Source organism: Perca fluviatilis, chromosome 24, assembly GCF_010015445.1.
Source record: "Perca fluviatilis chromosome 24, GENO_Pfluv_1.0, whole genome shotgun sequence".
NCBI classification, from domain to species: domain Eukaryota; kingdom Metazoa; phylum Chordata; class Actinopteri; order Perciformes; family Percidae; genus Perca; species Perca fluviatilis.
The window spans coordinates 5,238,766-5,260,853 of NC_053135.1; the positions used below are offsets into that span (position 1 = coordinate 5,238,766).

The following is a 22,088-nucleotide window of genomic DNA, read 5'->3' on the forward strand; positions in this document are numbered from 1 at the left end:
GCCACCATTAGAGTTGTCTTGACACTGTACCAGTCAGGTTGGTACTCACCTGGTTTCAGCCCAGCCAAGATGCTCCCATCAAAAGAAAGGAGCCCGTTTCCTTTTTAAAGGACAATACCGATGCTTCTGCATGTTTTATCCCATTTCAAATCCAGTGTACTTTATAATACAGCCATCACATTTCAAAAGCACAGGCTGCTGTTATCTTTTAGGTAAAGGTATCAGGTTTTTCCTGATGACAACTCGCTCTCATATATTATTGGAAACATTATAAAAATCCAAGTCTTACATGTAGCTACGTGAGATAGGTAATCCACCACAGTGAACAGTTTACCTGCTCTTATTTTTCCTAAAGTTATCTTGGTTCCCAACCTGGGGGTCAGGACCCCCACAAGGGGCCACAAGATGAATGTGAAAGGTCATGACAGGATAGGAACCAACTGTTTTGTGTGTGCAAATCTTAGTGACTTACCAGATGATTTGACCTCTTCAGGCCTGGAAATTTACTTTTTTTTGTTTTCCTGCCCAGAGTTAGATGAGAAGATTGATGCCACTGTCATGTCTGTATAGAGTAGAGCCAGGAGACGGTTAGCTTAGCTTATCATAAGGACAGACTGGAAGCAGGGGGAAACAGTTAGCTCTGTCTGAAAGTAACAAAACCCACCTATGAGCACCTCTAAATCTCACCAATCAACACGTTACATCTAATTTGTTTAATCTGTTTGTCCAGTCAGTTATCCTCCACGATGAAAACGGGTTTTGGGAAGGGCAATCTCTCTGACTCCTAAAAGTGGTTTGCCTTGAAGCAAATGGGAGCTTTTTGAAAATGTACTAGACATCACTGATCAGAGTGGTTTGAACATCTAAAAGACATTTCAACAATGACTAGTTTACCAGAGCTTAATATTGGTCAAATACATATACATATTTATGACCTTTATGACCATTTATTCATGAGGCACAAGACGGAGCCTGATTCTCTGTCGTTTTGATTGAATTTCTTCATTAAGGGTGGGCTGTGCTAATTGCTGCAGATAAACCTCCCCTGCAGCCATGAGCCTCTGTTTGGCCTCTGCAGGGGCTCGTTTATTTCAGCTGAGTGCACGCAGCCGCTGGTTGTCTCGGGCCGCTTCCAAACCATTTGTTTCTGCTTGTGTCCAGCGTGCTCGCTGGTACCATCGCTCCGATAGCTAAAGCCAGCCTAATTAGGGCATTTATCCCATTAGGGCATGGTATTTCTGCAATTCTAGCTTTCAGCGGCTGTTTGCTATTTTCATCTCCAGATCCTGACGGACCAGCAGATAAGAGTTTTCAAGACCAACAGTTGTGCTGCAGCGACACAACGCATCATACAATCAAAGCCGCACGGGAATAAGCACTAGTTGAGTACCTCTAATTAAGGCCTGTCAGTCAAACACTCACTCAACATCACCTGGAAATAGTCCAGAGTGGGCGATGGGTTACAGAGTGCTTACTGAGGCACAATATCTTCTTTTCTTTTTTAACCAGTAATGAAGATCATTTTGCTCTCAACTATTTTATGCTTTGTTTTCTCAAAGGTGGACTTTTAATTAATCTGTTTAACAAAGTAACAAACCCTACGGGGAACACTACATGCCAATGAGAGCTATTATTCACAGTATATGATTGAGAACAGGTACCTCATCGCTTTTACTTTGAAAATGTATTCATGCGGCATTTACCCACAACAATGCCCAGGACACCACAGGCAGCTACCTGCACCCTAGAGGCGATGGTTATGAAGGTTATAACATATGAATGAGTCCCAAGGGACATTGGTGACATTTTTGAAGACAGGAAAACATGGCCCCATCTTTGTTGCAGGGCCTTGAGCTGAACCAGTTTTAACGTACCCGTGTGGTGTCCCTCGGTGTCTCTCTGCAGGCTCAGTGCGTGCTGAAGGGCTGAGGCAAAGGCCATCGCTTCACACAGACGCTCCTTTGAATTAACTACCAATTTTTTTTAAACAAAACTCCAGTCACAACAGTACATTATTTTAAACCAGTTCAAGATATATTTATTAGAGTTGTGGTTAACATGTTTATTAAACAGACATAAAAAGCATTAAGGCACTAGGGCTGGGTATCGTTCTAAAATGTTCGATAACGGCACTGATACCAATACTGGGACTTTGATACCGGTTCCTAAACGATACTTTTTTTTCCGATACCAATTTTATAAAACAAACAGAAATTACAACATTACGGCACAAATCTTTATGTATTTTTCAGCTCCTGAAAGCGTAACGTAGAGTTTTTCCTCCGCGTCTCTACGACGTGTTAACGTTAAGACAGCCAATCACAAACATTATTAGGTCTTGGTAGAAACATGCTGCGTGCTTATTGGCTCACTGACGCTGATGAGATTTACTCCTTAGGTACTGAAAGACGAGGCAGTTTTCAATACTCAGTACTTTAGAGGCAATTGGGTCGGTGCCTAAAAAGTATTGAATTCGGTACCCAGCCCTATAAGGCACAGATCATAAAAAGAGGAATAGCAAAGTGGAGGTGTGGGGTCTGAAAGTAGGCATTTAGGAGGCAAGGGAGCTCTGATGAAAGACACTATCCAGTTACATTATGGAAAACGTGGGATTCAAAGATTTTGGTGCTTGACTTATAATGGGGATATCCTGGCCTCCGCTGCTTTGATTTTCACCATTCAAGTCCCCCCCATGTTATGTAAGTGCAATCCTAAGTTAAAAAATAAGAAGAGGCCTACTTTAGACTATTATGGTGGAAGATTCCCTACTCAGCTTCTGTATTTAAAAAAAACAACATATATAGTACAACTCTAAATTCTCTTTTCAAAATCAAATAATTTAGAAACCAACCAGTGCCTTCTGGACTTTAACATAGGCCCATTCATTTAAAACTAATAACGAGCCGCCTTAATCACTCATTAAAACCCCCAAAAATAAAACGTCAAGTTTGCATGAAACCCCTGAGAAGACTCACATCCCTGTTTAGCACAGTATAGTTTTAATGATATTGCTTATCTCGCCCAGTGATTTGGACTGTTGGGATTTTGTATTTATTGACTTTTACTCAATAGTTTATTGCTAATCATATTGGAATTTAATTAAAATGCTATTTGGGCTTCACAATAAATCTTTTTTTTTTATGGTTATTGTAATATAAACTGTGACACATTGTGAAAGACATTCAGGGATTTTTTTTGTAAGTTCAACGAGAGTATTAGTAGCAAACTGCACTTTAAAATGTAACTATCATTCTTTTTTTAATGGTGCCTTTTGTGTTCAGTTTGTTTAATTTGTTCAATTAAAAGAATGTGTTTGCACTTTTTTTTTTAAATCAACATGCAAGTTTGTTGTATTTTAGCAGTATACTAAAAGCAGCAGAAAGGCAGAACTGAGTACCTTTTAATATCTGTTATTAATCGCAAGTAATATGGTTATCGCCTATTTTCCTCATATCGTGCCGCCCTTCAACTACACAAGGATTTCTCTCCAGTACCAACTTAAATCCTGTGTATGTCACCAGAAGAGTCTTTAAACTAAGTAGTCAGTGTCGTTCATCAGATGCCCTGCTGTGATTGAATCAGTCACCCATGATTCTCTTACAATCTTAAACTTCCTCCTAAAGCAGCGCCTCAGAGCCCTTAAATCCACAAGTCTTGTTTCCTCTGTGATAATGACATGAGTGACTCCTTCCTCTAACTTCCGCACCACACTCCCTCCATGGTAGCGAAACTCCAGCGCCCTGATGTCCAAGCAGGTGGCAGGTATGGCGGTTTTAGGGTCTCCTATGTCGGCGCAGCTGTCCATGTAAACCTCGAAGGGTCTGAACATGCTGGTGGGAAGATCCTCCCAGCCACAACGCCGCTCCACCTGGCTGACGTTCGCCGCCACGGACGCCTGTGCGTCGCTGATCCGGCCAAACACCTCCCGCAGCTGCTGCTCGTCCGTGTCCACAAAGTAGCTGTCCCCGTAGCTGTCGTACTCCTTGGCAAAGTGCTCCCTGGTCGAGGGCGACATGTGGATCATGTGGCGCGGTTGCCACGGGACCACTTCCTTCTGGCCGAGGCACTCGAGCAGCCAGGTGGCCCACACCACGTCATGCTGGTCGGACAAAACCAGGTTCTTCACGCGCATGTTCTCCACGCCGGCAATCACGCAGTAGGTGTCCCGCCCTGCGTTTTGAACCACGACACCTCCACAACTAATGGGGAGACGACACCAGTAATCAGTTATCGGTTTATTAAGGATACTTTAATGTCCGACTATGGGACTTTTGAAAGAAGAAATCACACAATCGTCCTCTTATAAGTAAAAAGTTTAAGTCAGGAGAAATTAAATGCACCACTGTTTAATTCAATACACTCAGGCAGGGTTATTCCTGGCTCAGAATTAGGGGTGTAAGAAAAAAAATTGATACACTTGAGTATTGCGATATTTTATTTTGCAATACTGTATCGATTTTCAAAAAGGCAATATTGATGATTTTTTTTTAAATAAAAAAAACTTGTGTGCTTGCCTAACAGTGCCTAGCAGTGCCTGACTTTTTGCTAGAAGCTAACAATGTAGCTATGGCTGAACTTTGGCCTACTTTAGCATATCAACATTAGCTCACTAAGTACCTGTGAACCATAATCCCAAACTGGCAGTTTGATTTTCTGAATTGTTTACCTAAAGTAAACTTATTTGACTTTTAAGAACATCATGTCTTTTCTTAAATATTAGTTTTTCTAAAATTATACTTAAAAAAAAAATCCCAATATATCGCCTTACGCACAGTATCGAAATATATTGAATATAATATATTGAATCATGACTGTCTGACAGTCTGTGTTACCTTATTTGACAGGAATCTATGCATTTTGCCGTTATTTCTTAGTCTGGCTATCACCACACCAAGCTCTATCTTTTAAGACTGATCATTAGTCTGGGGAGTCTGCTCTGTATTTTCTACTGCACGAGAGGCGTGACCAACGGGCATAGTTCAAATGACTCTGTACGCAATTGGATAGTCCTTCAACCAATCAGACCAACGATCCGGGTGACGTAGCACCGACAGCGGAATCAACGCGTTGCTGCCATGGAGTGCTGCGCTTCGGTGGCCGGCTTGTTGAATGTAAACAAAAAGCTGCTTACCCCGCCAATAGCGCGCCGGGTAGAATAAGCCAGTTTGTGATTGGTCCCCCCAGATTTGTACAGGTTTCCCGCCTGAGCTGCAGGGGGAAATCAAATCGCCGGCAGATCGGGCTGGGTTTACCCAATCTAGTTATTTCTGACAAATTGATAAACAAAATGCATATTATGCTTGAGTAAATAAACCCCAATTAACAAAACTGGTTAAAAAAATTATAGTATTTAAATCAATCACTGGGAGAGTCTGGTACAGGCCGGCTCTGGAGATAAAACAGAGATTAGCGCTCATATTCAAGTTTACGTTCTGCTTGTTTAATGTCTGTTTACTAAATTGCTCTTAAACACTCAGAGAGGCTCTGAATTGCTATTTTTTTTCTCAATTATTTTCATTTTGGTGCTGGTGATTTTGCTTTGGGGCTGGCTAAAACCTCTTTGGGGAGCGCCAAAAATTCCTGACCAGTAGCGTATGGTGGCTAATGTTAGCTAACTTTAGACAGATATATCGATGTAACATTACTGAGCCAAATTACATTGACTTTAACTAACACTTTTTTCATGTTACCTGGCCACGCCCTTTTCCAGCTCAGCCTTGGGGTGATCCTCTGTGCCGTTCAGGATACAAAACTCCACATCCTCAAACATATCCGTCTCCTTGGTAACCCCGGTTAGGTCCTGGGGCTTAAAGTGGTCGATGATCCCGATCACCTTCTTGGGTTTGGCTGGCTGAGTGCGCTTCTTCTTTCTTTCCGGCTCGTCACCATCGATGCGAAGGTGCCGCGAGGCCAGTTTCCCGGACGCCTTGCCGCGGAACTGATCCAGCTCTGCCAGGGTCATGCATTGGTGCCAGTCCTTGTCCTCGCGGATCTTCTCGATCCTGGGGAAGCGCAGGGTGCAGTTGGTTTTATACATGTCGCTTCCCACTATTTCAGCCGCCCTGACCTGGAGGATGACCGAGTTGCAGGGTTCGATGTAAACTTCGGGTTTCTCTGTTCCACACAAGATGGATGCTGGTGGGTCATTTTTCCGATAGACTTTCCAGTGCTTGGCAAGCTTTAAACCGAGGTCATACAACTCCTTCATGGTGTAGCCAGAGCCGATGCGGCAGAGCGTGTGGAAAACCGAGGGTTTCTCGCCAGGCTTTGGAGCTTCGGCAACGGCGCATAAGAAGTGGGACATCATACCACCCCGTCTCCCTTTACCCCAGTAGCCACCGACAATCAGCAGGTCGAGCTCATCCATCAATCCGTCCACATATTCGGGCTTTATTTTCAGCCATCCCTCCCCCCGCTTGTCGGGCTTGTAGATGGACAGAGGATCCTTCACCATGATTCCCTCTTCTCTGCTGTCGATGGCGTCATTCAGCGCATTCACCACCTCCTGCATGGTTCTGGCATCCGTCTTTGGCACCAGGTGTATCCTTCCCTTGACTGGACTGAAAACTGTCTGAAGGGTCTCGTAGCGCTTCTTTAGCGTTTCCTTGCCAAGCTTCTGGTTGTTGACTAACAACACGTCAAACACGCAGAAGCACGTCTGTAACTCAGAGTCGTCCATGAGTCTCTTGATGTCGAATTTGCTCCCTTTCTGCATGAAGGTGTCTGTGGTCGGGCTGTACGCCATCATCTCACCATCGAGGATGCAGTTCACAATGTGGCTTTTAAAATTGTTGTGGATGTAAGGTGTCAGTGAGCCCTCCAGTGGGGATCCTCCAAACTGCTGGGTGTATTCAAAAGCATTTCGGGTGAAGTACTTGTACACATCCCCGTCTTTGTGCAGTTGTATACGCTCTCCATCCAGCTTGGTCTGAATGTAAAAAGGGCTGCCTCCCATCTGTTTCTCAACACTGCGGATGTTCGCCATAGCCGCCAACATAGGCTTAAAGGCAGAGAAGAGTCCGATTGAAACTTCGCTTAAAGACACGGAGGGGTTGTGGAGCTGCTGGCAGACCTTGTTTAAGTCTGTGTTGACATTATAGAGCTCAGGAGCGTCTGGGTGGAAGACTTGGAGAACAGTTTCTTTGCTGATCCCGAGCTTCATGTCCTTCAGAATCATTCTGATGAGCCACTTTTGCTCGAGAGCCGAGCTCTGGGTGATGAGGTGCAGCAGACTCTTTTTCACAAGATCCTTCTGCTTGCCAGCGTTGTTGATAGCCACCAAGTCCAGAAAGTCATTGACTTCTTTGATGCTGAGGTTTCCTTCGCTGGTGCACCGTTTCTTCAGCACAAAGTACGCCATGCCGGCAAAGTCTCCAGCTTCTCCCTGGGATGTAGTGGGAGCACGGTAGTTCAACAGTTTATTGGCCTCAGGGCCATTCTTTGGGAGGCCTAATACGTCAATATAGAGTTTAGCTAACATGCTTTCTTTGATGCCATACGCCATACGCTCTCGTTCGAAGGAGGGGACTAGGAGGCGCATAGCTGGGTAGAAAGAGTCTGTTGTTTTAGGGTTGTCTTTGTGGAGGGCAGAATGGAACTTCCTCCACGACTCAATGAAATCCTTGAGGATCTTGGATTTATCCGGACGGAGTTTAGACTTCTGGATTTTCTCTAACGTGGTACAGAGATGAAGGAAAGGAACCCGAGCAGCAACCGAGGGCTGACCTGCAGCATCGCTTTTGGAAGTTCCCTCCATGGTGGAATCTGAAATACATACATGTCAAAAACAGAAAAAAAGATAGATAATTATTTCCAATAACTGAATGAATTATTCGATCGACTGAAAAACAAACAGCAACAACTTTGACAAGAGATTAATCTTTGATGGGCATTTTTCACTATGTTCTGACATTATAGAGAGCAAATGATTAATCTCCTAATCAAGAAAATAATCAGCATCTTAACTGATAATGAAAATAATGGTTAGTTGCATCTTTAAATTATATTGACTCTTATTATTATTATTATTATTATTATTATTAGTAGTAGTAGTAGTAGTAGTAGTAGTAGTAGTAGTAGTAGTAGTAGTAGTAGTAGTATTGGTTGTGTTTTCAAATTACATTTTAGTGTCCTATCATGGTCTAAATGTGAAGGATAAAAAGTATTTATGGGAAACACTGAAATATGTAAGAAAACCACAGTTCTGTTTTTGTCAAACAAGTGGCCCATCCTAAATCAGTTTGGTGCATTATAATACTTTACATAAAATTGAGAATCAGGTAGGGTAAATGAGTATAGAGAGCCTGAATGTGCATTATATATGACATATGATCTCAATAGTTAGCCTACTTAGCCCTTAGCTGCATCCTGAACAAGAATGTACAATACAAAACTGAAATCAATGATTTAGAGGCAAATCTACCAACCATGGTAAATTATAAGTGTTTTAAAGTGCACATTAACCAATTCAATTAAAATGTTTTAATCATTTTTACTATTTCACTTACTACTTTTTTTCTAATTATTGGGCCACAGAGTTCAAACTTGAACATGTTCTGACATGTTTCGAACCAACCGGAGCTCTTTTATTTTGACAAGCAGCAGACAGACTTAAACAAGAATAGGAACTAAACTAAAGCCCAACGTTTAACTAAACATGGTGGAAAGTATTACATTCAATACTACGTTAACATGTATATAAGTAAAGCATCTCGTACTGGGTATTTACATGACCATTCGCTGCTGTTAAACTGAAAACTACTGCCAACTCCGGTCAGTTCATTTACAAAATAAAAGTCTCTGTTGTCATATGACGTCTGTGTTGTAGGCTACAGGCGTGTCTGTCCAGATCGTAGACTGTCTAAATACGTTACGTGCATTGGCCGGCAGATAAAGACATTTTTGAAGAGTAATTTTGTGTTTTTAATGGCAGCTTAATACCCCCCCCAAAATTGAATGAATTAAGCGTATAATGTTCCTCGCGCTTTCATTTAAAAAAACAGTCCGCCTAAATAGCGAGTGTTCTCCAGCTTAATTTGATGAACAGTAACGATACATATTAGGAAAATAACTAAATATAGCCGATTTGAATGTTACCTGCTCCTGTGACTCACCAAAGAAGAGGTAGTGAATGTCGGACTCAGGTCGGACTGCTCTGAGCTACATGTTGAACACTTCCTCGTAGGGACCTGTAGGGAAAACGTTCCCCTAGAAACAAGAGCGGAACTATTGTTGCCATACAGTGTTGATTTGTGTTTTGAAATTTAAATTCATCAACTAAAATGTAGTCTCGTGCTCACATTTCACACTTTAATGGCATCACTTTTTGTATATTTAATCTGAATTGTCTCATTATTTATCGTATTATTATTATTTAGTTGAACTTTTGTTGAACCCATTGTGCTGTATTTGTAATGTTTTGTTTATGCTATATCAATGTAGCAATGAGTGAACTTTTTGTGATCTACTGTCAGATTAAAACACAGTCTTGAAAGAATTTGTACATTCCCTCTTCTAGACATACTATTGTTGCTCTTGCATTCACCAGCAGAGGGCACAGTGAGACGCTGCAGTGTTGAGGAGGTGCAGCCACTGAGGTTGTTTACCATCATGGGTCTGGAGCCAGTGAGCCAGTAGTAAGCTGGTAGTAAAAAAATAAGGAATGCGTATTTGTTGAACCCCAGAATTATTTATATTAGAATAATTATTTCGGTCATATTTGAATCATAGTCCTCTGGCAGCAGTAGAAATAAAATCATTAATGCAGTAACATTGCCCTGACAATAATCAGCGAAGGTGATTATGATGTTGAGCCAGATGCGCCTGGGATCATCTTATTGTAACAGACAAAAAATAAAAAATATTATCTCTGCTTAGGGAGTTAAAAGCATGAATGTATAATACAGGTAAATAGTCCTGGTTTTTGGTCCCTGTCCAACAAAACCTCTGCTGGGCACTAACCAGCCGTTTAGTGTGGACAAAACAAGCTTGTTACTGTATATTATGACTTAGTATGATCTACATATTTGGTGTGAACACAATAGTTGTTCCCTGTGCTGACATGTCATTGACTATTTCATGTATGGCTACCCAAACATATTTGCACAACAGCAGCACAACTTTTAAACTCAAGCTTTGTTTCCATTATAAACTTGTTTTGACAGTTAGGCCATTAGGTGGCAGCTTGTGTAATGCCAGGTACACGTTGCCACTTGTAAAGTAATGCAAAATCATGCCAGTAATGTCATGTTCCCAATCGAAAGTACAAACGTTGATTCCACAAATACTGATACTTATTTTTTTAAAGGGAGGAACATTTATATGACTAGTGTGTGTGTGTGTGTGGGAGGGGGGAGATTTCCCTACAGGGATCGATAAAGAGTGTCACTGGTAATTTATTTGAATGCTAAAATAGATACATACAACACACTAAAGATAGGAAATGAACAGCTTGTACATTGTTTTTTTTTTTAAACAAAAGGACTTAAGAAACACACACACACAAACACACACAAACGCACACACAGACATCACTATTACTAGCAAGGAGAGGTTTCTCAATCTTATTTATACTAGCTTATAGGAAAGTAGGGGGAGGACCTACATGAGGTTTACATATAAATTAATAAATAAGTAATAGAATGATAGTCATCATGATGACTTCATCACAGGTAGTATTCAGTATGTAGTTTACACTATGGATTTTAATGTATTGTAGTTTATATATATGGAAAACAAATGAGAAGGTAACACTTTACTTTTGAAAAATAAAATAGACCCTGGGTCCTCACTTATGTAATCAGCAACACAAATTTGGTGTTGTTCATTGTTTCCTGCTGCCAACAGGGGGCAAGCTGCGTCTGTTCAGGAGGAGCTGCATGGCTCTGAGCCCTGAGTCACAGGCCAGTCTGGGTTGTTCACCTGTCTGCTGCTGCTGCTGTTGCTGTTGCTGCAGTGGAGGATCCTGGGATATGTGTAGTGAGGGAGGAGCACCAGCAGTGAACACGCTGTGTTTTCACGTCACACAAAATGCAGTGCAGTGGAGAGGAAAGCTAGCTGACCGGCTGCTTATACTGTATGTCTATGTACAGGAGTTACATACACACACACACACACACACACACACACACATTCTGCTGTTACAGCCTGTCATGCAGCAGGCCGTGGAGTTACATAAGCCCTGCTGGATGTGCTGCTGCACTGCAACTAGCAGCGAATTACAAGACAGTAAACAACTGATGTCACTGCTTCCGTGGCATACATCAGCTGGCACTGGGACTGAGAGGGAGAGGGAGGAGGAGGAGGAGGAAGTTGTTAGTGTGCTGGTGTAGGACTGAGTGAGATTTTGGCATGGAGGCACAAAAGGAAAGAGAGAATTAGGCAGAGTAATAAAACTAAAATCCCTTCTCGACATGGCTGATGACTAAGAGGTGCGTCAGCCTCCTCATTCAGAGTGACTTGTTGGTGATGTGTGGCTGCAGACACAGTCGTAAACACTTCCTGTCCCCTGTTGGTTGCTGACACATTGTAAGAATATATTTGCCAAAAGGCTTCCCATTGATAATTTACAATGGTTGTATAACCTTTCATAAAGGATGTGCAATAATTACCATGGATAGAGAACATCTATGTGTTGCGGTGCAGTTTGTCATGATGATTATTAATTATTACTTGTAAATTTGTATGTGAAATAATTGTATGTTGTTATGTCTATTATGTGTGGACGACCAAATTCTTTTTACTGCATAATGAATTTACCTACGGGTATGAAATAAAACGACCTTGACCTTGCAGATAGAAGCCATTCGACTTTTCTTGTTAGACAACACATAAAGAGGTATAAATATGTAAGTAAAAATAGTCAAGAAGGGCTTTCAAAGGGGCGCTCCGCTAATTGTACAATGAAGATCAATTTACTAGTCATGAGATGATGTCATAGTGATGATGATTGGTTTCAGAAAGTTCAACTGAAACACTGTTACAAAATTGGAACTTGAAGTTTAAAATATGCTGAATCTGGATCTTGTAACGAAGAGATATGTGATCCTCCATTATACTAAACTACATATGGTGCCTAGTATACGATACTTTTCAAACTCGCTGCTACTTATCACTGCGCTATTAGTATAAGGTGCAACACTGGTCAGTATTCTAAAAGTAGAATATTGTAAAATGAAGAATGGCAGTATAGCACACCAGCTGCAGATGGTGGCCCGAAGGCTAAAGCTGACATAGATTACCCACAAACAAAAATACAGTGTGCGTATGAAATTGTGTTTCAATTTTAGTACAGTATGTACCCATTTGTACAGTTTCTAATGTGTGTTCCCAGCAGTTGTTTCATAAACAGAGTGAAAAAAACAACCTCTGCGCCCTCGCCAAAGCCGCTTTTGATGTAGCGTCACCTCAAGGCACGATTGAACTCCTCACCACACAATCTTACACAAATGTCAGAAGAGATAAGGACATGAGATTCTGTTCACCTAAATTGCAGAGCACAAAATGTTGTGCTGGGCTTTTTTTTGTTTTTCAGCTGGCAGGGCGACGAGCCAGACAGTACCCAGTGACCTTCGACTAAAATTAGATCAGCTTCACACATCACTGCCATTCCACACTGTGATCTGCTCTCTTTTTTTTACCTGTTTAATAGCTATCTGTCTGTCTGTTTGTCTCCCCCCCACTCCCTGTCATGACACGCTGTGTCATAACAGCGCTCCCTCTCTGTTATGAAATTGAATTTCGGATAAAATCCCTGACCGTTCATGACATAGCAGCCTTTCAGCGACCTCGGCATTGGTTTGGGATAAAGCATGAGAGAACAGTTCTTGCAGCAGTAAAGTGAAGCAGATGGACTCCTAAAGAAGGGCAGGGTTACATTATGAGTATCTAAGGAAAAAAAGCAAAAGTTCACTGTAGGTACAGTATAGGTTGATGTTTATGTTGTTCTTTGCTGACCAGATGGAAGTTTTCCAACCAATGCTACATAAAAATAGTGAGTCTATTAAATTGGAATGCGCTTTTTTTCTTCCTCTTCTCCTTGTGTTAGTTATTATGTCCATTCAAAGAGAAGTACTTCACATGTTCACACATCACTACACCTAGTTAAATGAGTTCCCATCTGCAAAGGCCCAGATGTCATTGGGGCTAATTAAACCATGGAAAACCATGACCACTGTTGTTGGGTCCATTAGCAGCATAGTGGATTCGCACGTTGGCTTAATGACATACACTCTCACCCACACTTCTATCCTCTGACACCCAAGCCTTTCTAGATTGCAAGTTGCCCATTTTGCTGGTGTTAAATTTAGGTGCTGCTTTTGACACTACTGATCACGGCATTATGATTTATTCCTTTAAACCCTGGGCTGACACATCAGGATCTGCATTTAGTTGGTTCGCCGCTTGCTGTATAAGTAAAAAAAGGACATTTGTAGTCCCCATTGGGAACTGTATTTCTTCTTGTGCTCTTGGATGTGGTGTGCCTCAGTGCTCTGTTCTTAGAGCTCTTATATTTTCCTTATATATGCTTCTCTCGGGCCTCATTATTCACAGCCTTGGCTTTATTTGTTATTATTTGTATGTGGATGATACACAACGTTATATTTCAGTAAAGCCTCATAGTTCGTATTAACTTGACAACCTTGATTATCTTTTGTGTTAGATGTGGTAATTGTATTTGACAAAATGCCGTAGTCCTGGCACTTCTGAATTGTGGAAGATTGCTAAAAATTCGCAAGTCAAGTAAAACTCAAAATGATGACTTGATTAATTGATTAGTTGATCTACAGAAAATAAATAGCCAATTTTGATAATGAATTAATCGTTTGTATTTCTCATAGCAAAAATTCACTGGTTCCAGGTTTGTTTGTTTTTTACGTGAATATTTTGTTTATTTTAGTCATCTATGATGGTAAAAGGAATATCTTTGGGTTTTCGACCATTGGTTGGACAAAAATGAGATGTCCGTCACCTTGGGCTGTAGGAAACATGTGATGGGCATTTTTTTTAAACTATTCTATGACATTTTATAGACCAAATGATTACTCAATTAATCAAAAAAGTAATTGTTTGGCTAATTGTTAATGAATTTCATTGAATCAACGCATCAGCAGCAAAAGCCTTTCCATCTAAACAGGTAATGTAACTGAAACACATTACACTTTGTATTATAGTCATATCATTAAACCTAATTATACATGTTCACAACTTTGTTTAAAGTTACCACTCAACACCTGTAGCTATTTGACAGCTGATATACGAATGAGTCAATACTAGGTCAGTCGAACCAGACTTTACCTGTCTCCTAAAAAAAACATGGAGTGCTACCATATATACTGTATAGATATGCAAATGGATTTTCATCACATTTTGTGACTGGTTAAAGCAGGAAGGATGTTGTGGATGATAAATGCACTTCATCCCGCTTCTTCTTTGCTTAATAGAAGATTTGATAAATATGAATACATTGAAATCGCATTCAGTTATTTAAGGTATATCTCCCTACATTCTTACCTTTTAAAGACAACCACAATTTTTGACCATAAGGATTACAGGGTTATTTACATAATCTGGGTTGACCTATTACTGTAGACAAAAACCAAGCACTTTGGTGGTTGAAAATATCAGTAAAATCATAGAAAATATAATACATGCATCCACATTATTTACAGCAACTCAAATTCACATTTGTACCATGGTTGCATTTCTTTAGAATAGGTCACACAGACTTTGAGTGCATTTTAAATGCAATTACAATGCCTCACAGTAGTTCAGGTAAAGTGTCCCCTGTGTTCTCATAAAAAGGCTCTCTGAATAATACACTGTTGGCATTTATATTGCCATGCCTCTTCTGCCAGTTAAGTCATAGTAATTGATCTTTTGAACTTTGTAACTGTAACTGTAATTGTTATCCGGTATAGTCTCATTATCCACGTGTTTTCATTGAGCTGGATGACTGATAGAGCCTTCTGAGCAATAACTTCAGTTAACGTGACGAGTCACCTTCTCTTCCTGTTGTCACATCACATCCAACGATAACCACACACAGTACGAGCAGCAACCAAAAGAGAACACAACATACCTGCCAACTCGTTTATCCTGATAAATCTATTTATTGCCTTTACTCTTTCAGAGTGCAATCTTACTGCTATTTTACCACTATTTATTGTTTGTTTGATTGTCTGTTGTACTCTTTTACTGTTTTTTGTCTTATTGATTTATTGTGTCGGAACTTATTTTAACATCAACCTGCCAAAGGGACTAACGATGTAAATTAGCCACCGACTATAATCTTGTGGATTAACATAAATATTCATTAATATGCACGCTCCCTATTTTAAATAAATCAATCTCAAATCTCAGGCATCAATTCAGCTCATTTATGCTCCTTTGAAATGTTAACGACAGGGCAGGATTGATTTCTTTAACAAAGCATTTAATAAGCCGTCAGGTGCCATTAATAAATCATGGACCCTTTTATGTTGTTTGTGTCTGGAATGTTTTTCTTTTCCTCAGGCTGGGACTTTGGCCCTCAGTGCGTGGTGCCAGTCTAAGACACTTGGCACTCGCTCCATAATCTAAAGAGTGACTGGAGCAACTACAATCTGCTCATTTGTAAACAAACAGTTACTCACAGACAGCACTGTCTGCATGGCTGTTGTTTTTTTTGGAAGTGCAGGACTGTGCACGCCCAGGTCTGTGATTCTGTGTGTAAAGTTACAAATGATTAAAAAAACTTTTATATCAGCATTGAAGTGATATTGAAATAACAGTACTACTTTCTAATGTGTCACTTTTTTATCAAAGGCTGGTTAATACATTGTTTACTAATGCTGTATCAGTGGTGCTCATAAGTTTGTGAACTCATGCTAAAGTTGACTAAAAAGAGGAATAAAAAAAATCATCTTTTGGAAATTTAAAATAAAGGAAAAATCCAACCTTTAAAGACACCAATTTTCTTTGTGAATGAATTAAGTATCATAAATAAATAAATGTTCTTCCATAAAATCAAGGGGGCATAAGTATACACACCACTATGTTAAATTCCAATAGAGGCAGGCAGATGTTTAATTTTAAAGGCCAGTTATTTCATGGATCCAGGATACTATACATCCTGATAAAGTTCCCTTGGCCTTTGGAATTATCTCAATTATGATATTACATCATCACATAGCCTTCACCATACCTAGAGATTGGCATGGGGTACTTTCCATAAAATCATCTCTCAATGCAAATCAAACCAGCTATTAGGCTAACTGAAATAAAACCATGCCAATCTCTAGGTATGGTGAAGGGTATATTATGATGTGGGGCTATTTTAATTAAATTTAATTCCAAAGGCCAAGGGAACTTTATCAGGATGCATAGTATACTGGATCCATGAAATAACTGGCCTTTAAAAATAAAAATCTGCCTGCCTCTATGGGAATTTAACATAGGGGTGTGTATATTTATGCCCCCTGTATTTTAAGGAAGAACATTTATTTATTTACGATACATTATTTATTCACAAAGAAAATTGGAGTCCTTAAAGGTTTGATTTTTCCTAGTTTTTTTAATTACAGGTATTAAGACCAATTTCCAAAAGATGATTTTTTATTCATATTTTTAGTCAGCTTTAGCATGGGTTCATAAACTTATGAGCACCACTGTAGATCTCTTAGAAGCCATTAATTAACAACGTGTGGGTTGCCAGGTTTGTTGTTTCTCCTCCTCATTTATGAATTTAATAACTCATCAAATGATCGTTTGCTGAGCCCCTCCCCTGAGCAGCATGCCTTAGCAACCGTAACTAGGCACAGCAGGTCTGTTGAGGTTTTGAAGTGTAAGAGTTGGATTGAACAGTGTGTTTACAGTATTTGCTCTAATGTAAGCTACTTGTAAGTAAGCGTGTTCGGCTAGTAACCGAACATTGAGAATATTAAAGCTACATTGTGTAAGAATTTCTCCCATTTAGCGGTGAAATTGTATATGACAACCAACTGAATATTACTTTCTAGCCCTTCCTCCTATGGTGGCCGAACCCAAAATTATCTCTCTCCGTCGTTTACACGCAGCTGTTCTAGCCACTCCAATTTTAACTTTGGTCTCGTTGCTTTGCCTGTCGCGTTGTCGTTTTAATTCTCTTTTTTGCTTCCCTGGCAAGTAATCTCCCCCTTGCATTTGTCACGGTGCCAATAGGTGTAAGAGGGCAAAATGCGGAGGTATGTCCCTCTTTGGCTAATGTATTTCAAAGATGGAGGCGCTACATGGCTGCCGTCATTCGAGCGAGTCGCTCATATGTATTCTGAATGATTCTGAATGTTATATTCCATGCTTACGAGAATACTTTGATTAGTTGGTGGAAGTAATTACACATGAATGAGCACATATTTGTGAAAGAACAAAGGGTTTTTTGCTAAGAATCAACTCAAAAAACGACACAATGTAGGTTTAAATAAGTTATTTAAATGAGTTATGTTAAAAATGCCCCATGCATATGTTAAAAAGGTTGATGAAAAAAAAGGTTGAATGACGTATCAACAGTAACTAAGGCAGGCGGGGCTTAGCAAATGGTCACTTCTGCAGTTACAAATGTGAATAAAGTTCTTAATAAAGGGTCATGTGTTTCATCAGGCAAAGTTTACAAAAGCCATTGGAAACAACATAATACATAACATAATACAAACATAAAAATGGTTGACTTTAATGTGTATCAGAAAGTAGGTTGCTCATTGGACCAGGCTCCAGTTAGCTGGTTCCATAACAATAAGTCATTTGAAACCCTGTCCACCTCCCAGCTCTGCTTTCTCCTCAGTAGGACAAAAACAAGGATCAAGTCTATGTTTTTTGTTGGAAGTTGACTGCAAAACAGCCATCTTACCGCTCCACTCACCCAACACATGCAGGCGTGTCTTATTTAGTTGTGTAAGCATGAGGCAGGGGATGAAAGGTCACACTTTGTTTACAGCACACTTGCTATTTATACGAAGATACTCTCATGTCATTTAGTTTTTTGGTTGGACACCTCGGCGCAGCCTATCACAGCTCCCCAAAGGAAGTGTCCCCTGGTTTCACAGCTGGTCATCTAGCTATTAAGTGTTCTGCACCTGGTGTTGACTTCAGCGCTATTCGAATCTTTGTTCTTCGCTTTGCATGTTTGCAGACAGCGCAGAGTATATGTGAGTCTCTTGCACAGGGCTGGATTTGGGGGAAAGATTTTAGGTACAGCATCTTTGCATGCCACCGCTCTCCATTAAGCCCCTCTGAATGCGTGTCTCCAACTCTGTCCTGTTCTGTAAGCTTTAGCCTTGTGGCTGGCATGTTTGACGGATGATTTACTTAGCTGCTGAGCACGCAAACCCCTTACCCCCTGTGTGACCTCGGTTTGGAGGGTGATGTTGTGCTCCTGTTCCCACTAATATGATTGGGCCTCCATTCAAACACCTGCAGACAGCTGCCGGTGAAAAGTTCATATGGGGCATCTGGGAAGCAGTTGCACCGTGGAATAATACTACTGTGTGTACACATGGTGAAAAAAATCAAACATACCTACTGACAGGTAGAAGGTGACTCAAGTCCTTGCTTGAGTAAATTAACAGAACTTCTATAGTGTTGCTGTCACATAACAAAACCTCGAATTTGCGTCTTTCCAATAAGAATAGCTTTTGTCTCATATAAGATGAGACACTCTCTCTCTGTCTTTGAGTGTAGCGCCATGTGACACTTACACAAGAATGAATTTCAGGTAATTATCTTACTCAAATGTAAGGTTATGAAATGTACTGTACAGTATGTTCAACTGGAATGCTGAGCAAACTTGTTACAACACTACTACGTCTTTTATTGTGTTTAACAGAGGTTATATACATATCTGTCACACGTGTGCTTTCTGTGTGCACACGTCTATTTTTGCTTTCAGTACACTGATATGGTTATGTGGAAACCTTACAAGCCACAGCCCATTGATACCAGATGATGTTAAAAACAGACTTTCTGAGGGTGTTTATGACCAGTATGACCCACACCAGAATGATATGGCAGAGGAGATGCATGGGGGCAGCACATCATTCAAACAGGATGGGTTCCATGAATAGAAAGCTTCGGAAAGAAATATTGACCTGATCTACACGTCAATAACACACAAACGTGCAACGGAAACGCGTCAGCAGTGCTTTTTCAGCAAACATGAGGGGAGATTGCTGTAGATGAATTTGATTCTATAATGGTAACAAACTCGCACTGGTTAACAACGACTGAGGTGTGTGCGTTCCATTGGTGTGTGTGTGTGTGTGTGTGTGTGTGTTCAGCATGCATAAGCTGAGTGAGCCTTTATTTCTGTTATGTGACCGTAAAAGCCCAGTTATTGGTCACGCATCAGGACCCAGTGAGCACAGACGGATGTAGGACCCTAACACTTGTGTGTGCAGTGTGTGTGTATGTGTGCTGTAGCGTGTGTGTGTGTGTGTGTGTGTGTGTGTGTGTGTGTACATAGGGTTGTTTTTTTGCTTGAACACAGTTTGGATGTACCAGGAAGGCCATATCATTAAGCTGTTTGTCTGTGTATGAGTCAGTGTGGACATCCGTGTGTGTGTGTGTGTGTGTGTGTGTGTGTGTGTGTGTGTGTGTGTGTGTGTGTGTGTGCGTGCGTGCGTGCGTGCATGTATGTGTTGCCCTGTGACCAGGTAACAGAGGGACATGTACTTTCTGATAGATTAAGCCTTACATAACTCCACATTCCACTCAGCAGGTAAACAAGCACCGGGACTAAGGTCAAAAACAGCGTGGCACCGGCTTGACTACGGAGCCAGACGCTGGAGTAGATCTGAGCCACAGTGACCCACGTGCATACAAAACTCAAGCTCAACTGTATGGCTTAGAAAGCTCGGTAATCAAAAAGAAATGCAAGCATCCATTTGCGCAGTCAGTTACTTGCCAATGTAGTACAGTGACGAAGAATGCTGGAAGAATGTTTTGAGTTTGGAGCTGAAGACTGAAATAGGCTGCTAACCAAAAATCCCTATAAGGTTTTATTGTAGTTGAAATATCTTCGGTTCTATATATACATACTGTATATCTGATCACGTGTTGTGCAGAATCTGTGACTTGCAAATTAAGTTGCTTTCTTTGTATTCAAAATCAGCAAATCTTTAGCTGTTTATGTAAAGTAATAATCTCAAAGATTGTCATTTATTTAAATGTCTGTTAAATCACTATTGCTGAATGAAGTAACACAATGGTGTTTGAGCCTGTGGCCCACTGATGAAAGCTCTTGTATTTTCAGTATTATGAACAGGGTGTCTGAGGCGACGTTCCTGGGAAAAATCCCAAGCAGCGCAAAGTTAGTGACCATTTTCTATCACCCAGCAGTGGTTGGTCAGCCAGCGAGGGCAGGGGTGGTCTCTGATAGTGTTGCTAGTTAATGGTGACTATAGCCAAATAAACAAAGAAAAGAGTGATGATTTCAGACGACGAAACTTTAAAGGTCCCATGGTATGAAAATTTCACTTTATGAGTTTTTTTTTAACATTAATATGAGTTCCCCCAGCCTGCCTATGGTTCCCCAGTGGCTAGAAATGGTGATAGGTGTAAACCGAGCCCTGGGTATCCTGCTCTGGCTTTGAGAAAATGAAAGCTCAGATGGGCTCAGATCTGGAATCTTCTCCTTATGAGATCATAAGGAGCAAGGTTACCTCCCCTTTCTCTGCTTTGCCCGCCCAGAGAATTTGGCCCACCCATGAGAGAGAGAGAGAGACATCATGGCTTTCAAACGAGCAAAGTGTCAGTTGGTCAAGGCCACACCCCCACCCTCCACCTTGCCCCCCCCTCTCTCCTCCTCAATAGCTACAGACACAGAAATGGCACATCCTAAGGAAAGCTCATTGTGGGACTGGCTCTAGTGGCTGTAATTCTGCACCAAGGCTGAATTTCGGGAAAGAGACTTCAGATACAGTATTAGGGGACCACTAAGGTCTATATAAAAGAGACTTCAGATACAGTATAGGGGACCACTAAGGTCTATATAAAAGAGACTTCAGATACAGTATTAGGGGACCACTAAGGTCTATATAAAAGAGACTTCAGATACAGTATTAGGGGACCACTAAGGTCTATATAAAAGAGACTTCAGATACAGTATTAGGGGACCACTAGAAAAGCATCAAAAGAGCACCATGTCATGGGACCTTTAAAAACAAATGAAAGTGAGATCCAAAAACACACCTGCAATAGGAAAATTAGGAAAAGTCTTAAATACTTCTCCATATGCTTATTCCATCACTGGTCAGACTGCCTTTTAAATAACCAGTTTAAACATTATGGGAAACACACTTCTTTGCTTTCTTGCAGAGCTTGATAAGAAGATCAACACCACTCTCATGTCTTTGCATTAAATGTGAAGCTAATCCAGGAGACAGTTAGCTTAGCTTTGCATAAAGACTGGCAGCAGAGGAAACAGCTAGCCTTGCTGTGTCCAAATGTAAAACATTGTGTATCTGTGTATGTTTTCATAGTACTAGGAGTCCGCAAAGGTTCTACTAGAGCCATGCGGCAGAACATGTGGCTAGTAAAAGGTTACATGCTAAAAGTAAATGGATTTAGATAGTTTTCCTCATTTGGCAATGCATTTCAACTTTAGAGAAAAGTTCATAAAAGTCTGGGTTTAAAAAGGAATTTGAAAGATCCCCATAAAGCCCACAGTCTAACAGGAGTGAGCAAGAAATCCTTTTTCTCTTCATGCATTCATAGGAAACACATTTACGCTAATGTAAAGATAAGATCAGATCAACTTTACTGTACCCTGAGGGTAGAGGCTTTAACAGACGCAGACAGACACGTTACATTACAAAACAACAAGCTGATTACATTCATGTTAAATACACCGATGGTCCTAATGCAGACATCCACATAATAAGCATTACTCAAGAGTGTTAAGGCTAATATGCGTACTGACGCAAACCTAAAGGCTGGAATATGCTCAGAGGGAGCCATGGTGCTGGACAGAAGACACTGTATATGCTGTATAGCATGTTCTAAGTCTCTCAGGCAAAGGCAATTCCCATTGAAATAAAGATTTTAAAGGAATAAATTGTTCCTAAATTTGATGGAAAAGA

At 40.7% G+C, this 22,088-nt stretch overlaps 1 protein-coding gene across 2 annotated transcripts; it reads right to left on the reverse strand.

Moving 5' to 3' along the window:
- Window positions 1-2,012: 2,012 nt before the first annotated feature.
- On the reverse strand, window positions 2,013-9,202 carry lig4 (ligase IV, DNA, ATP-dependent). Of its 2 annotated transcripts, none has more exons than XM_039793419.1 (3): window positions 9,114-9,202; window positions 5,691-7,764; window positions 2,013-4,199 (listed from the first exon to the last, which is right to left on the reverse strand). In XM_039793419.1, the coding sequence occupies exons 2-3, from the start codon at window positions 7,754-7,756 to the stop codon at window positions 3,530-3,532; spliced, it is 2,736 nt and encodes a 911-aa protein (XP_039649353.1). In that variant the 5' UTR covers window positions 7,757-7,764; window positions 9,114-9,202; the 3' UTR covers window positions 2,013-3,529. The 2 variants fall into 2 exon arrangements, with proteins under 2 accessions (XP_039649353.1, XP_039649354.1); XM_039793420.1 differs by having other exon boundaries at window positions 9,097-9,178.
- Window positions 9,203-22,088: the final 12,886 nt, after the last annotated feature.

Bases quoted from the DNA above. Each gene is read 5' to 3' on its own strand.
- lig4 (XM_039793419.1), bottom strand. From the start codon at position 7,756: ATGGAGGGAACTTCCAAAAGCGATGCTGCAGGTCAGCCCTCGGTTGCT. The intron at 4,200-5,690 runs GTAACATGAAAA...TCTCCCCATTAG, and splicing joins CTGGAAAAGGGCGTGGCCAG to TTGTGGAGGTGTCGTGGTTC.